Source organism: Drosophila miranda (genome assembly GCF_003369915.1).
Source record: "Drosophila miranda strain MSH22 chromosome Y unlocalized genomic scaffold, D.miranda_PacBio2.1 Contig_Y3_pilon, whole genome shotgun sequence".
NCBI classification, from domain to species: domain Eukaryota; kingdom Metazoa; phylum Arthropoda; class Insecta; order Diptera; family Drosophilidae; genus Drosophila; species Drosophila miranda.
The window spans coordinates 2,500,490-2,515,185 of record NW_022881625.1 but is presented as its reverse complement, the minus strand read 5'-3'; the positions used below and the strand labels follow the sequence as shown (position 1 = coordinate 2,515,185).

The 14,696-nt window shown below is 47.1% G+C and overlaps 2 protein-coding genes across 4 annotated transcripts; one reads left to right on the top strand and one right to left on the bottom strand.

Moving 5' to 3' along the window:
• The first annotated feature begins 229 nt into the window (after positions 1-229).
• On the top strand, positions 230-8,595 carry LOC117194505 (kinesin-like protein Klp61F). Of its 3 annotated transcripts, none has more exons than XM_033399056.1 (5): positions 230-424; positions 484-550; positions 6,899-7,132; positions 7,238-8,439; positions 8,505-8,595. In XM_033399056.1, the coding sequence occupies exons 1-4, from the start codon at positions 336-338 to the stop codon at positions 7,793-7,795; spliced, it is 948 nt and encodes a 315-aa protein (XP_033254947.1). In that variant the 5' UTR covers positions 230-335; the 3' UTR covers positions 7,796-8,439; positions 8,505-8,595. The 3 variants fall into 3 exon arrangements, with proteins under 3 accessions (XP_033254947.1, XP_033254948.1, XP_033254949.1); XM_033399057.1 differs by having other exon boundaries at positions 484-719; positions 7,068-7,132; XM_033399058.1 differs by lacking the exons at positions 230-424; positions 484-550 and adding an exon at positions 6,495-6,799 and having other exon boundaries at positions 6,859-7,132.
• On the bottom strand, positions 632-8,910 carry LOC117194504 (kinesin-like protein Klp61F). Its single transcript, XM_033399055.1, has 5 exons — positions 8,803-8,910; positions 8,508-8,743; positions 2,113-2,177; positions 788-2,007; positions 632-722 (listed from the first exon to the last, which is right to left on the bottom strand). The coding sequence occupies exons 1-4, from the start codon at positions 8,889-8,891 to the stop codon at positions 1,432-1,434; spliced, it is 966 nt and encodes a 321-aa protein (XP_033254946.1). The 5' UTR covers positions 8,892-8,910; the 3' UTR covers positions 632-722; positions 788-1,431.
• Between the last annotated feature and the right edge of the window lie 5,786 nt (positions 8,911-14,696).

The window sequence follows — 14,696 nt, the reverse complement described above, 5'->3', positions numbered from 1 at the left end:
AAGAGAGAAGTGGTGTGGAGTGGAGTCATTAGCGGCGGAGTCACGCAGCTGTAGAAATGTCAGCGCGCAGAGGCTCACCGGAATGACGTGGCCATCACATCCCCAATGTTGGACAGGCAGATGAGCATCAGCGGGATGCCGACGATGGCATAGAAATCGTTGTCACCTTGCCCCAGTCGGATTTTAAGGTCTTTTAAGGCTTTATTTAGCTGTCACAAAGTTGAAAAGAGTAAACGTGTACATTTCCAAGTGCTGGAAACAAAAGTTTCACACCATATTTTGGGTGGCATCATTTTTACGCGCTAAAAAGTGAATTTTGAGTTTTGTGCTGTAAAATGGACACATCGAACAACGTACGCCTGCAACTTCAGCAGCAGCAGGCACGCAAATCGAATCAAAACATTCAGGTCTATGTGCGCGTTAGGTGAGTGCCCCATCTACGGGTAGTAGATCGCCCAATAAGTACGATTTCCATCCCTGCAGGCCGCTGAATGCACGCAAGCGATGCATACGCTCCGCAGCGGTTGTGGATGTGCTCAATCCACGCGAGATCCTCACACGCCACACCCTCGACTCGAAGTTGACGAAGAAGTTTACGTTTGATCGGAGCTTCGGCCCCGAGTCCAAGCAATGCGATGTCTATGCGGTGGTGGTGTCGCCCCTGATCGAAGAGGTGCTAAGCGGCTACAATTGCACGGTGTTCGCGTACGGACAGACGGGTACTGAACAGAACAGAACAGAAATAAGGTTAAAACTGGCACAGGGAGAGCTTTTGGTCGTGGCTCACCCAATTCCTGGCTCAGATGCTGCTTGGAGATTGCTGCTCCAGATTGTCCTGCATGCGATCCTTGAACTGATCGCAGGCACTGCGTATCTTTTCATCGGTGTCCCTTCGCCGTTCGATGGTGCCATGAAGCTGCTCCGTTTCATTGGTGGCCAAATCTGCCACGGTCAGGATTTTGTGCGCCTGCGTCGTGAGCGTCTCCTCCGTTTTCATGTGCGAAGCCACCAGCTGTTTCTTCTCCTTGTAGTAGACTCCCCTTGGTGTCGGTTAGGTGCTGATCCGTTTTCTTCAGCTCCTGGGTCTTCTCCACGAGACTCAGGCTCACCTCGTTGAAGGTCTTCTCCTTCGACTGCAGCTCATCTTTGAGGGCCTTCAGCAGCAACATCTTCTCGTTGAGCTCTAGATGCCATTCTTGTCTCGCGCTGCGAGGAGATCTCGCTTCAGTTTGTCAATCTCCTCGGTGTACTCCTTGAGGACCGTTTTCTTGGTTAGCTTCTGATTGACTTCTGGCTTATTCTGAATATTCTTCGCCCGATGCGCGTACTCCAGCGTGCTGAGTGTCTCGTCAATGTCCTTGTGCCCTGGCGAGATGGTGGCATTGATCGAGGTCTTTGTCCGGCCGCCCAGCGACTCCTGCAGCAGGCGCGTCAGCTTCGATTCGCGGTACGGGACATGGACATGGACACGGGATTGGGGGCCCGATCCACCAGAGCGGTAATCACACGGCCCAGCGTCAGGAGGCTCTGGTTGATTTTGACCGTCTCGCGCACGCGTATCCCCTTCTCGTTGCCCGCCTTGGAGACGTTCTCGCTGGCCGCCAGATCCACCAGATGGAGTTTTCCGATCTTCAGCATATCCTCGCCATCGATGCCGTTCTCACGAATGTGCACCACTATGGAGAAGACGGTGTGGCTGCGCGAGGACTGCGCGTTCATCAGGGTGGTCGCGGTCTTGCGTCGCTCCTTGCCCTTCTCCAGGAGCTTGTAGCCATCGTCCTTGCTCTGGACAGTGATCTCCTCGAGGCCCTGGATGATCACCGAACCCTTCTTTGTGCTGTCGTCGAAGATGCGTATCTTTGTGGAGTCATCGGTGGAGAGGAGGTCGCACAGCTCCTCGTTGTACAGCTCCAGGTAGGAGATGCGCATCGTAAACTCAACTTCCATCATGCGGAGTTCGTCGAAAAGGTGACTCAAGGCACGCGGTATGATGCCCACATCAGAGTCCTACAAAAGGGCCAAAGACAAAAGACAGGTAGAGCAGCAATTAACGTTTGAACCGCCTCCCTCGTTCGATTCTAGGAATTAGAAAACTGGTTCCCCTCTACTCACATCTTCCCAAGAGGACTTCAACTCCGCGGTCTCATTCCCCACCATCGTGTGCGTCTTGCCAGTACCCGTCTGTCCGTACGCGAACACCGTGCAATTGTAGCCGCTTAGCACCTCTTCGATCAGGGGCGACACCACCACCGCATAGACATCGCATTGCTTGCACTCGGGCCGAAGCTCCGATCTAACGTAAACTTCTTCGTCAACTTCGAGTCGAGGGTGTGGCGTGTGAGGATCTCGCGTGGATTGAGCACATCCACAACCTCTGCATAGCGTATGCATCGCTCGCGTGCATTTAGCGGCCTGCAGGGATGGAAATCGTACTTATTGGGCGATCTACTACCCGTAGATGGGGCACTCACCTAACGCGCACATAGACCTGAATGTTTTGATTCGATTTGCGTGCCTGCTGCTGCTGAAGTTGCAGGCGTACGTTGTTCGATGTGTCCATTTTACAGCACAAAACTCAAAATTCACTTTTTAGCGCGTAAAAATGATGCCACCCAAAATATGGTGTGAAACTTTTGTTTCCAGCACTTGGAAATGTACACGTTTACTCTTTTCAACTTTGTGACAGCTAAATAAAGCCTTAAAAGACCTTAAAATCCGACTGGGGCAAGGTGACAACGATTTCTATGCCATCGTCGGCATCCCGCTGCTGCTCATCTGCCTGTCCAACATTGGGGATGTAATTTTTGATTTGTAAACTTGCTCAGGGCACTTAGTGTGACCCTGAAGCGTACTTTATTAATGTTCTTATTACTAGGTGCAACATTATTTATGGAAACATTACAATTTTTTTAACATTTAGGTATTTTTTTTTTTACTTTACGGTAACATTGATAATAACAGACAGAAAAATACTAGACAGTTATCGATTATTGCTCTTGTAAACAAAAGTTAAGTTAAGTCTAAGTCTAAGCTAAGTCTTTTTCTGACTGAGGCATAAAAATTTTGTGACGCCGCTCCTGGAACCCTCATCCGGTGCGAAACGGAGGCTTGGACGACAGGGAGACCTCCAAGCATCGGCAACGCAAGCGCGGCATCGTCTCGTCCCTCCCTTCCTGGCCGAATCCAGCCGATGCCACTCTAAGACGAACGGCGACGCATATGCTTCTTTCTGTGAATGATATGAAACTCCTGGCTGATTTTAATATTATTTTATTTTCAGGTTTATGTTTTGTAGGTTTGGCGATCAAGCGTCAGGAATCCGGTTAGGTAATTTGTGTTGTTATATTTATTGGATTTTTAACCTTTGTTTTGACTGATTTTAATTATTTTCTATTTACAGGTTCGATTGGTCCATTGGGAGGTTTGCGTTGAGTTTGGTAAGTAAGTCTATATGTGCTTTTCCTTTGGTTAATTTTAGCTGCATTTTATTTGAAGGCTAAATTAATTTATTTAGAGGTTTGTGTTGAATGTGGTAAGTCAGTTTATTTCTGTTTTGGCTGTTTTTGATTGTATTTTAATTGCAGGTTTTGATTGGTTTGTTTGGAAGGTAGCGTAGTAAGTGAATTAATTTGTGTTTTGACTGATTATTGAATGTATTCTATTTGCAGGTTCAATTGGTTTATTTGGAGGTTTGCGTTGTGTTTGGTAAGCGAGTCTATTTCTGTTTTGGCTGATTTTGATTGTATTCCATTTGCAGGTTTTGATTGGTTTGTTTGGAAGCTAGCGTGGTAAGTAAATTAATTTGTGTTTTGACTGATTTCAATTGTATTTTATTTGCAGGTTCAATTGGTTTATTTGGAGGTGTGCGTTGAATTTGGTGAGCGAGTTTATTTCTGTTTTGGCTAATTTTGATTGTATTTTATTTGCAGGTTTTGATTGGATTGCTTGGAGGTGATTTGGTAAGCGGTTTAAGTTATGTTTTGGCTGCTTTTAATAAGTTTTATTTGTAGGCTTATATTTTCTGGATTTGGTGATAATGTGTCCATTTTTGCTGTGCCATTGGACCAAGTCTTAACCATTCGGCTGGAAGACGCCTTCCTCTTCATCCCCTCTGTGGTCTGGCACTATAATTCTTTGTATACCCAATGGTTGGCCCCTGATTCTTTCAAGTATTGTTTCCCTAGTGTATTTCCCCTTAGCATACATTTTTCTGTACACGTTTATTTGTAGTTCGCAGAATCTGTACGGGTTTTAGCCTTTTCCAGTCTTTCCTGTTCTTCATTTTCTAACCTCAGCAGAGTAGGAAGTCCTTTCCTCAGGATGGGTACATACTTCTCTACTATAACTTTGCGCTCAGCTTCGGAATAGTATCGAGTCGGATCCAGATCTGGATTTGGTTGTTCCTGACGTTGTCCATTACTACGCGTGAGGATAAACTTCCGGAGTTGATTGTCATATCTGTGGCGGCTAGATTTCGATCTATTAGGGACATGGGGGTTGGTCAGCAGTCTGGCCACTTCGGAGTTTGAGTGATCCACGAGTGAGTTAGCCGCTAGCTTTCTCGTAAACCTCCTGTCGTTTCTTGTGTATCTTGTGGCCCTAACTGCCCTCCTCACTAGTCTTCTCTTTTTTGGTTTGTGATGTGCACGGGAACAAAAGTTTGTCAAGGATGGGTGTGGGTAGTGGGTGTGGTGGAGGAAGGGCGGCACGGCACGGCACACGACAGACACCACAAAAGAACAGGGCAACACAGAAAAACGTCAATGGCGACACGGCAAAGAACAACGAAAATGCGACACGAAACGGCACGAAACGGTTATAGCACGTCCGACGATCGCGACCTCTCGAGCGGGTGGACGAGATGAGAGTGGCGGACGAGGTTCATGGTGGAACTCTCACATGTCCACCAACTCTCACACTCTCCCCCCCACTCGGGAGACCCGGTCGCCGATCGTCATTTACCGGTGCTCTCACCCCCGGTTCCACTTTCACTCACCCCAATACTGAGTGAGATGAAAGTAGTCCGAGGGCAGCAGCACCGATAAGTAGGCAATGGAGAATTGGAATGGCCGTTTGTTATAGTGGCTGTCTGTGTTGTCGTTGGTTAATGGCTAGTGTCTTATGTTCTTTGGCTCTGTGTATTGGCTGCTCTGTTGTTGGGGGATGGATGGAAAGGGAATGGGGAAATTTGCCTGCTCCCGTATAACCACCCGGATACTTTCAACTTCCGGATGTTACGATCCGGGCGCGTGACGCTCCGAAGAGTCGACCGCATAGTCAAAACACAAATTAATTTACTTACCACGCTAGCTTCCAAACAAACCAATCAAAACCTGCAAATGGAATACAATCAAAATCAGCCAAAACAGAAATAGACTCGCTTACCAAACACAACGCAAACCTCCAAATAAACCAATTGAACCTGCAAATAAAATACAATTAAAATCAGTCAAAACACAAATTAATTTACTTACCACGCTAGCTTCCAAACAAACCAACCAAAACCTGCAAATGGAATACAATCAAAATCAGCCAAAACAGAAATAGACTCGCTTACCAAACACAACGCAAACCTCCAAATAAACCAATTGAACCTGCAAATAGAATACATTCAATAATCAGTCAAAACCCAAATTAATTCACTTACTACGCTACCTTCCAAACAAACCAATCATAACCTGCAAATAAAATACAATCAAAAACAGCCAAAACAGAAATAAACTGACTTACCAAATTCAACACAAACCTCTAAATAAATTAATTTAGCCTTCAAATAAAATGCAGCTAAAATTAACCAAAGGAAAAGCACATATAGACTTACTTACCAAACTCAACGCAAACCTCCCAATGGACCAATCGAACCTGTAAATAGAAAATAATTAAAATCAGTCAAAACAAAGGTTAAAAATCCAATAAATATAACAACACAAATTACCTAACTGGATTCCTGACGCTTGATCGCCAAACCTACAAAACATAAACCTGAAAATAAAATAATATTAAAATCAGCCAGGAGTTTCATATCATTCACAGAAAGAAGCATATGCGTCGGCGTTCGTCTTAGAGTGGCATCGGCTGGATTCGGCCAGGAAGGGAGGGACGAGACGATGCCGCGCTTGCGTTGCCGATGCTTGGAGGTCTCCCTGTCGTCCAAGCCTCCGTTTCGCACCGGATGAGGGTTCCAGGAGCGGCGTCACAAAATTTTTATGCCTAAGTCAGAAAAAAGACTTAGCTTAGACTTAGACTTAACTTAACTTTTGTTTACAAGAGCAATAATCGATAACTGTCTAGTATTTTTCTGTCTGTTATTATCAATGTTACCGTAAAGTAAAAAAAAAATACCTAAATGTTAAAAAAATTGTAGTGTTTCCATAAATAATGTTATATGTTGCACCTAGTAATAAGAACATTAATAAAGTACGCTTCAGGGTCACACTAAGTGCCCTGAGCAAGTTTACAAATCAAAAAATCACATCCCCAATGTTGGACAGGCAGATGAGCAGCAGCGGGATGCCGACGATGGCATAGAAATCGTTGTCACCTTGCCCCAGTCGGATTTTAAGGTCTTTTAAGGCTTTATTTAGCTGTCACAAAGTTGAAAAGAGTAATCGTGTACATTTCCAAGTGCTGGAAACAAAAGTTTCACACCATATTTTAGGTGGCATCATTTTTACGCGCTAAAAAGTGAATTTTGAGTTTTGTGCTGTAAAATGGACACATCGAACAACGTACGCCTGCAACTTCAGCAGCAGCAGGCTCGCAAATCGAATCAAAACATTCAGGTCTATGTGCGCGTTAGGTGAGTGCCCCATCTACGGGTAGTAGATCGCCCAATAAGTACGATTTCCATCCCTGCAGGCCGCTGAATGCACGCGAGCGATGCATACGCTATGCAGAGATCCTCACACGCCACACCCTCGACTCGAAGTTGACGAAGAAGTTTACGTTTGATCGGAGCTTCGGCCCCGAGTCCAAGCAATGCGATGTCTATGCGGTGGTGGTGTCGCCCCTGATCGAAGAGGTGCTAAGCGGCTACAATTGCACGGTGTTCGCGTACGGACAGACGGGTACTGGCAAGACGCACACGATGGTGGGGAATGAGACCGCGGAGTTGAAGTCCTCTTGGGAAGATGTGAGTAGAGGGGAACCAGTTTTCTAATTCCTAGAATCGAACGAGGGAGGCGGTTCAAACGTTAATTGCTGCTCTACCTGTCTTTTGTCTTTGGCCCTTTTGTAGGACTCTGATGTGGGCATCATACCGCGTGCCTTGAGTCACCTTTTCGACGAACTCCGCATGATGGAAGTTGAGTTTACGATGCGCATCTCCTACCTGGAGCTGTACAACGAGGAGCTGTGCGACCTCCTCTCCACCGATGACTCCACAAAGATACGCATCTTCGACGACAGCACAAAGAAGGGTTCGGTGATCATCCAGGGCCTCGAGGAGATCACTGTCCAGAGCAAGGACGATGTCTACAAGCTCCTGGAGAAGGGCAAGGAGCGACGCAAGACCGCGACCACCCTGATGAACGCGCAGTCCTCGCGCAGCCACACCGTCTTCTCCATAGTGGTGCACATTCGTGAGAACGGCATCGATGGCGAGGATATGCTGAAGATCGGAAAACTCCATCTGGTGGATCTGGCGGCCAGCGAGAACGTCTCCAAGGCGGGCAACGAGAAGGGGATACGCGTGCGCGAGACGGTCAAAATTAACCAGAGCCTCCTGACGCTGGGCCGTGTGATTACCGCTCTGGTGGATCGGGCCCCCATGTCCCGTACCGCGAATCGAAGCTGACGCGCCTGCTGCAGGAGTCGCTGGGCGGCCGGACAAAGACCTCGATCAATGCCACCATCTCGCCAGGGCACAAGGACATTGACGAGACACTCAGCACGCTGGAGTACGCGCATCGGGCGAAGAATATTCAGAATAAGCCAGAAGTCAATCAGAAGCTAACCAAGAAAACGGTCCTCAAGGAGTACACCGAGGAGATTGACAAACTGAAGCGAGATCTCCTCGCAGCGCAAGACAAGAATGGCATCTAGAGCTCAACGAGAAGATGTTGCTGCTGAAGGCCCTCAAAGATGAGCTGCAGTCGAAGGAGAAGACCTTCAACGAGGTGAGCCTGAGTCTCGTGGAGAAGACCCAGGAGCTGAAGAAAATGGAGCAGCACCTAACCGACACCAAGGGGAGTCTACTACAAGGAGAAGAAACAGCTGGTGGCTTCGCACATGAAAACGGAGGAGACGCTCACGACGCAGGCGCACAAAATCCTGACCGTGGCAGATTTGGCCACCAATGAAACGGAGCAGCTTCATGGCACCATCGAACGGCGAAGGGACACCGATGAAAAGATACGCAGTGCCTGCGATCAGTTCAAGGATCGCATGCAGGACAATCTGGAGCAGCAATCTCCAAGCAGCATCTGAGCCAGGAATTGGGTGAGCCACGACCAAAAGCTCTCCCTGTGCCAGTTTTAACCTTATTTCTGTTCTGTTCTGTTCAGTACCCGTCTGTCCGTACGCGAACACCGTGCAATTGTAGCCGCTTAGCACCTCTTCGATCAGGGGCGACACCACCACCGCATAGACATCGCATTGCTTGGACTCGGGGCCGAAGCTCCGATCAAACGTAAACTTCTTCGTCAACTTCGAGTCGAGGGTGTGGCGTGTGAGGATCTCGCGTGGATTGAGCACATCCACAACCTCTGCGGAGCGTATGCATCGCTTGCGTGCATTCAGCGGCCTGCAGGGATGGAAATCGTACTTATTGGGCGATCTACTACCCGTAGATGGGGCACTCACCTAACGCGCACATAGACCTGAATGTTTTGATTCGATTTGCGTGCCTGCTGCTGCTGAAGTTGCAGGCGTACGTTGTTCGATGTGTCCATTTTACAGCACAAAACTCAAAATTCACTTTTTAGCGCGTAAAAATGATGCCACCCAAAGTATGGTGTGAAACTTTTGTTTCCAGCACTTGGAAATGTACACGTTTACTCTTTTCAACTTTGTGACAGCTAAATAAAGCCTTAAAAGACCTTAAAATCCGACTGGGGCAAGGTGACAACGATTTCTATGCCATCGTCGGCATCCCGCTGATGCTCATCTGCCTGTCCAACATTGGGGATGTGATGGCCACGTCATTCCGGTGAGCCTCTGCGCGCTGACATTTCCACAGCTGCGTGACTCCGCCGCTAATGACTTCACTCCACACCACTTCTCTCTTTCATAGTTTTCTCTACTGGCGCATCTGCTGCTATGTGTGCACGCGGACGGCCAAGCGGCCGAGGAATGCCCGCTCCAGGTAGCGGTCGGTGAGGGGACAGCGGTATGCCCGCTCCCAGCCGCCACCCTCGTTCCGGCGATCCATGAAGATGACACAGCGATCGGGCAATGACTCCGGGTTCGGTCCCTCCATGGGGCATGCCCATTCCGATCCGGAGCTGCGCATCATGGGGCGGGGCGTCGGCGGCGGCTACGATGATAGGGAGTTTGGCTACCGCAGCAGTGGAGGACGCAATCGCCGCCAGCAGCAGATTGCGGCACAGCCTCGCCAGCAGCGGCACAACATCTACGGGGTGTAGCGCTTGTAGCAGGGAATGCTGAGTTTTTGTGGCGCCATCTAGTGCTCAGAGTGGCAGGCGAACGACAGGTCAAGGGAAAACCAAAAAGACGGTAACAGGTCAAAACGTCAGGCTATCTCTGTTGAAAATGCATCCAGGGACCTGTTAGACGATTTACCGCCAGAACGTTGGCGTCCCTATCGGCTATTCCCTCGTGAAAGTCCATTGAGTCGGTTGCGTATCGGTCCGACGAAAAGGAAAAACCAAGAATTTAGTGAAGAGAAAAACTCTAGGGAATCTAAATATCTAAATCCAAGATTCGACTGCGAGATTCTTGGTTGAAGGCGAGTGGGCTATTTAGTCGTCAGAAGCCGTATAGCGCTGAGTCCAGTTGGGGTAAGTGCTGCGGGAAGAGAAGAGAAGGGCTAAAGGAGAAAAAAGAGTTGTCCCATTTGTAGTCTTGGCGCTTAGTAAATCGAGTTAAGCAGTGCGGATTCGATCGTCCAAGGAAGCCAGCCAGCAAACAACAGCAGCCGCAAGCCTAACAAAGTGGCGTTTAAACCTTTGGGATTGTCAGGAAAGCGCTCAGCCATCGGAGAAGCGAGCGTGGAAGCAGAGGGAGAAGACATTTGAGGAGCGCTTGGTCCCCCCAAGCGGCTAGCTTCCCGAGGCGTTGGCGTCGGCACTTTAGTAGTCGAGCGCGACGCGGCAGATAAGGAGGACCCGTCCCTTGGTCGCGAGCAGATCGGCAGAGAGAAAGTGTCGATCTAGCACCGTCGGAGATTGGCCGTTTGGCCTTTTCTTTGCTTTCGCGTACCTTTCACCTGCAGAAGCAGGGGAAAAGAATTTGTGCTGTTCCCTTTCGCTCAGGAGGTGGAAAGGAAACATAGATAACAGTCGGGAGAAAGAGAATAGAAAAAACGAGGGGGAACGTTGTGAGTTGCTGCGGACACCGCAAACTTACAGTAATACCCGATACTTAGTCAGTATGGCTCTCCTCCGGCAGACGCCGCTAATATTGAACGACACGACAAAGAGTGCGTGCGAAAGAGACAGAAAATCAGTCTGAGCGTGACGTCGGGCGCTGCGTAGCCACTGCAAATTGATTTGTTCCTATTGGCTATAAAAATGATCTGATCTGATCCAGATTCAGCAATCTGATATATATGGTCATTATCTATGATTCTGCGTTTTTAGTTTTCTCAAATGTGCAATATTGTGGATGCAACAGATTTTCGTCCTTTGTGTGGGCGGAAGGGGGTGAGGCGAAATTTTGAGATACACATTTTATAGTAAAATTTAACAGGAGTGCGGATACTAAATTTGGTTACTCTAGCCCTAATAGTCTCTGAGATTTTTGAATATCCCCAGATTTTCGTCCTTTGCGGGGGCGGAAGGGGGTGTGGCGAAATTTTGAAACAAACTCGTCTCGGTCCGATATATTAGGAGTGTGGATACCAAATTTGGTTGCTCTAGCTTTTGTAGTCTCTGAGATCTAGGCGCTAATGTTTTACTCTAAGCAAGGCCACCTATGCTACGTGTGTGTTAGAGAGGGACAGGGCGAGAAAAAATGAAATTGTTTTCTTGATGCTGGCTATAATAATTATACGATCTGGTTCAGATTTTGCACTCTAGAAGATATAGTCATCTTCTACGATTCTGCGTTTTTAGTTTTCTCGTATCGTCGAAATTGTGGATGCCACAGATTTTCGCCCTTTGTGGGGCGGAAGTGGGCGGGGCAAAATTTTGAAATATTTTTGTAGCAGTGACATATCACAGAAGTCTGGGTCCAAAACATCGTTGCTCTAGCTCTTATAGTCTTTGAGCACTAGGCGCTGAAGGGGACGGACAGACGGACGGACAGACGGACAGACGGACAGACAGACAGACAGACAGGGCCCAATCGACTCGGCTATTGATGCTGATCAAGAATATATATACTTTATGGGGTCGGAAACGATTCCTTCTGGACGTTACACACATCCACTTTTACCACAAATCTAATATACCCCAATACTCATTTTGAGTATCGGGTATAAAAAGAGGAAGCAACGGATTGACGGAGTAATTGTATTCGTGTTTGTAAATGTGTAATTAATTATGATTTCTGTGCGGAGCTAATTAGGAGAGAGTTAGATTTGATTCCGGTAGTGGCTTCTCGTGACTCTCGCCGATCTGCAAATATGATTTCCCACAACCTTGTGCCCATTTAAGTGTTCTTCCGCCACAGCAGCTTTAGGTATTCATCGAGGAAAGCGCTTTCGCCGATGGAGCCATAAACTGGAGAAAAGGTATGAGTGGACTTAAATTCTGTTATTAATAAATTACAACTTGAAACAAGGGAACTAGGGCCGGTCGGTGAGTGAGAGGGAGAAGAGCCCACTCGCATTGGTTTCGTAACATTACGGAATCAGCAAGCAAGTTAGTTTGTCCATTTCGGACGTGTTTTGTATATCATTTGTATGGCACATAGCCAAGTATTTGTAGGAATTTTATACATATATTTCATTTAGCTATTCTTTTAATGTGGGTGATTATATTATGGTATTTGCGGGTAATGTTATTGTTTTAGCCAGTAAGTGAATAAACTTTATAATGTATTAATCTAGCGCTTTGCTTTCGCTGGCAAATTCCCCATGTAGGACGCCCCGGACAAAGGGGCCATTCCGTCACTAAATCGAACGGTTTGGAATGGCCATGGTAGGGTGCGCGACACGACCTCGACAACACCCGAGGCGGAGTTGAGATCCCTTTCCAGCACACATCCACCATTCTATTCAGAGATAAACAGTGTCTCCCGGTTAAGCATTTTCGTCGTGACACGCTACTTCATTCGCGGTATAATGCGTATAGGCCACCAGCAGGAGGGGGGCAAGAACATCACTCCAATAGCCGACGAGCAGAGGCCGGAAACCCAAAGCGTGTGCTTCCCTTCGCTGAATAACAGCTAGCCTGGCAGGATTTATATACACAGACGTGCGTAGGTGACACGTTACATTTATGAATCATAGATATAGTATTATAACTAAAAATTGGCGCCCAACGTGGGGCCACACCTATTCAGGTGTGACACCATCAACACTGTGACATCCTTTTTGTTGTTTTTAAAACTTCCCGATTCAGCATAGACGGCATTGACCAAAATTGTTTCTCTGGAAGTGGTCATTGCTCAAGAATATCTTCTTTTCTCAACACCAAGTAGAGGGTCCGTCAGACGATTCGGAAAACGGAAGTAGAAGTTTTGACTTCTGGAGCGTCTTCTGGCCACGTCTGAGGAGCGTTTCGAAAAGTGCATCGATCTTAATAATACCCTACTTTTTCTGAGGCAGGAGTCTTAAACATGGTCTTTCGGGCGCATAGGACTGCAGAGGGAATCTCGTTTACTTACGGAACCCTGCCCACGGCTGAAGGACTGTGCGGAAGGCTTAGCCATTGCTGCTGATGAGTTTTTGCGCGTTGGACATACTCGGATTAATCTTGATTATAGAATTCCGTTGGCCACGAGTGAAATCAGAAGCAGCATGCTCATTTCAAGTATAGAGTGCCGAGCCGAGATTTTTGGACGACAGCGGCGCGAATCAAAGCAGCAGCTGGCCAAGGCTCGCGCATGCAGTTGTTGTTGGTTTTGATTAGACATCGACAAGTGCAAGGCGTCTGCGCGCGTACACATTCTTTTCATTTTCTTTTGTGCTTAGGAATTGGGGTCTCAATTAGCATAGGGTCCGTTTCGCATGGGGATTAGCTATGCGTAAGGCAAAAATTTTTATGACTTTATTTTATCGTATCATATTCTTTGCGTTCTATTCTTGTGGTTTACATTCCATGTGTGTTATTTGGTAGGGCTGTTGATTTGCTAGCTGTCTCGCTGTACAAGGGAAGCGAGACTTGAGAACAGCTGTGGCGGTTGCTGGGCCATTGACCCTAAGTTGGCAACGTAGGAAGCTATGAATTATAACACGAGGAATCAGGTCTCTTTGCAATTTGAGTTCACGTACAATTACTTATTATTTTTTAATTTTTAGGTCATCTTAGGTTTGCTAGCATAAGTTATCTGACTTTTAACTAGAATACTTAATTTAGTTTTACTATTAATACATTTTTAACTTTGGTTTTGTCTGCGTTTGATAAGTAAGTGTTTAGGTTTTGTCGTGTAGTTTTTGTGGGATATATTTTTGTCAGGACAGTTAGGAATTAAGTTTGATTTATTTTTTTGTACAATGGAGAACCCCGATAACGAGCCTGAACCGGCTCCGGCGCCAAAATGCCAGTTGTGTGGGAAAACTTTGGCTTCGGCTCCTACATTGAAAACAAATTACAACTGCGAGTTTCACAAAACTTGTATTGAGTCACATGTCAAGACCCATACTACCTGTCCCACATGCAAGACGCTATGCGTCGATAGAAGTACTCCTCATAATACCAGGTACCAGGCCAAGCAAAACGAGCAGCCATAACCGCTGAAAGAGTTAGTAGCATGGTTACACAGGCCATCAGCACGATGCAAAACGAGGTGGTAGCCCAGCTCACGGACAAAATGGCTCAAATCATTCAGTCCAGCATAGCAGCACATTTCCAAGAGACTGGCAATAGCATTCCTAAAGGGAATAGACGTGGGGAAGCGGATAACCCGTCCAACAAAAAAGGGACAGAGAAGTGGAGGAAACATTCCGACAGGGACTGAATAGTCAGTATTCAGCACAGTTTCCGAGCTACGACCGTCCAAGCAGTGCAGTCTCAGATCTGAGTCAGCGACCGGACAAAGTCGCCCATATCCTCAATAGTTGGAAATTACGTTTTAATGGGACCCAAGAAGGATTGAGCATTGATAATTTTCTCTATAGGGTAGAGGCTTTGACGCATCAGACTCTCGAGGGAAATTTTCCAGTTCTGTGCAGTAACGCCAGTCTGCTTTTTGACGGAAAGGCCAGAGATTTTTATTGGCGTTACCACAAGACTTCCGGATCGATGAGATGGGACCGGTTATGCCAAGCCCTAAGAAAGCAGTTTAGGGATTCTCGAACCGATGTGTATATCAGAGAAGCGATAAGGGACACGAATCCAAAAGAAAAAGAAAATTTCGATCCCTTCCACGACGCTCTGGTACAGCTGATGGATGATTTGAAACTCCCATGT

Coding starts and splice junctions, on each gene's coding strand:
- LOC117194504 (XM_033399055.1), bottom strand. CDS start 8,891: ATGGACACATCGAACAACGTACGCCTGCAACTTCAGCAGCAGCAGGCA. Junction 8,744..8,802: donor CAGGTCTATGTGCGCGTTAG/GTGAGTGCCCCA, acceptor CCATCCCTGCAG/GCCGCTGAATGCACGCAAGC. Junction 2,008..2,112: donor TGAAGTCCTCTTGGGAAGAT/GTGAGTAGAGGG, acceptor GCCCTTTTGTAG/GACTCTGATGTGGGCATCAT.
- LOC117194505 (XM_033399056.1), top strand. CDS start 336: ATGGACACATCGAACAACGTACGCCTGCAACTTCAGCAGCAGCAGGCA. Junction 551..6,898: donor ATGTGCTCAATCCACGCGAG/ATCCTCACACGC, acceptor CGCTATGCAGAG/ATCCTCACACGCCACACCCT. Junction 7,133..7,237: donor TGAAGTCCTCTTGGGAAGAT/GTGAGTAGAGGG, acceptor GCCCTTTTGTAG/GACTCTGATGTGGGCATCAT.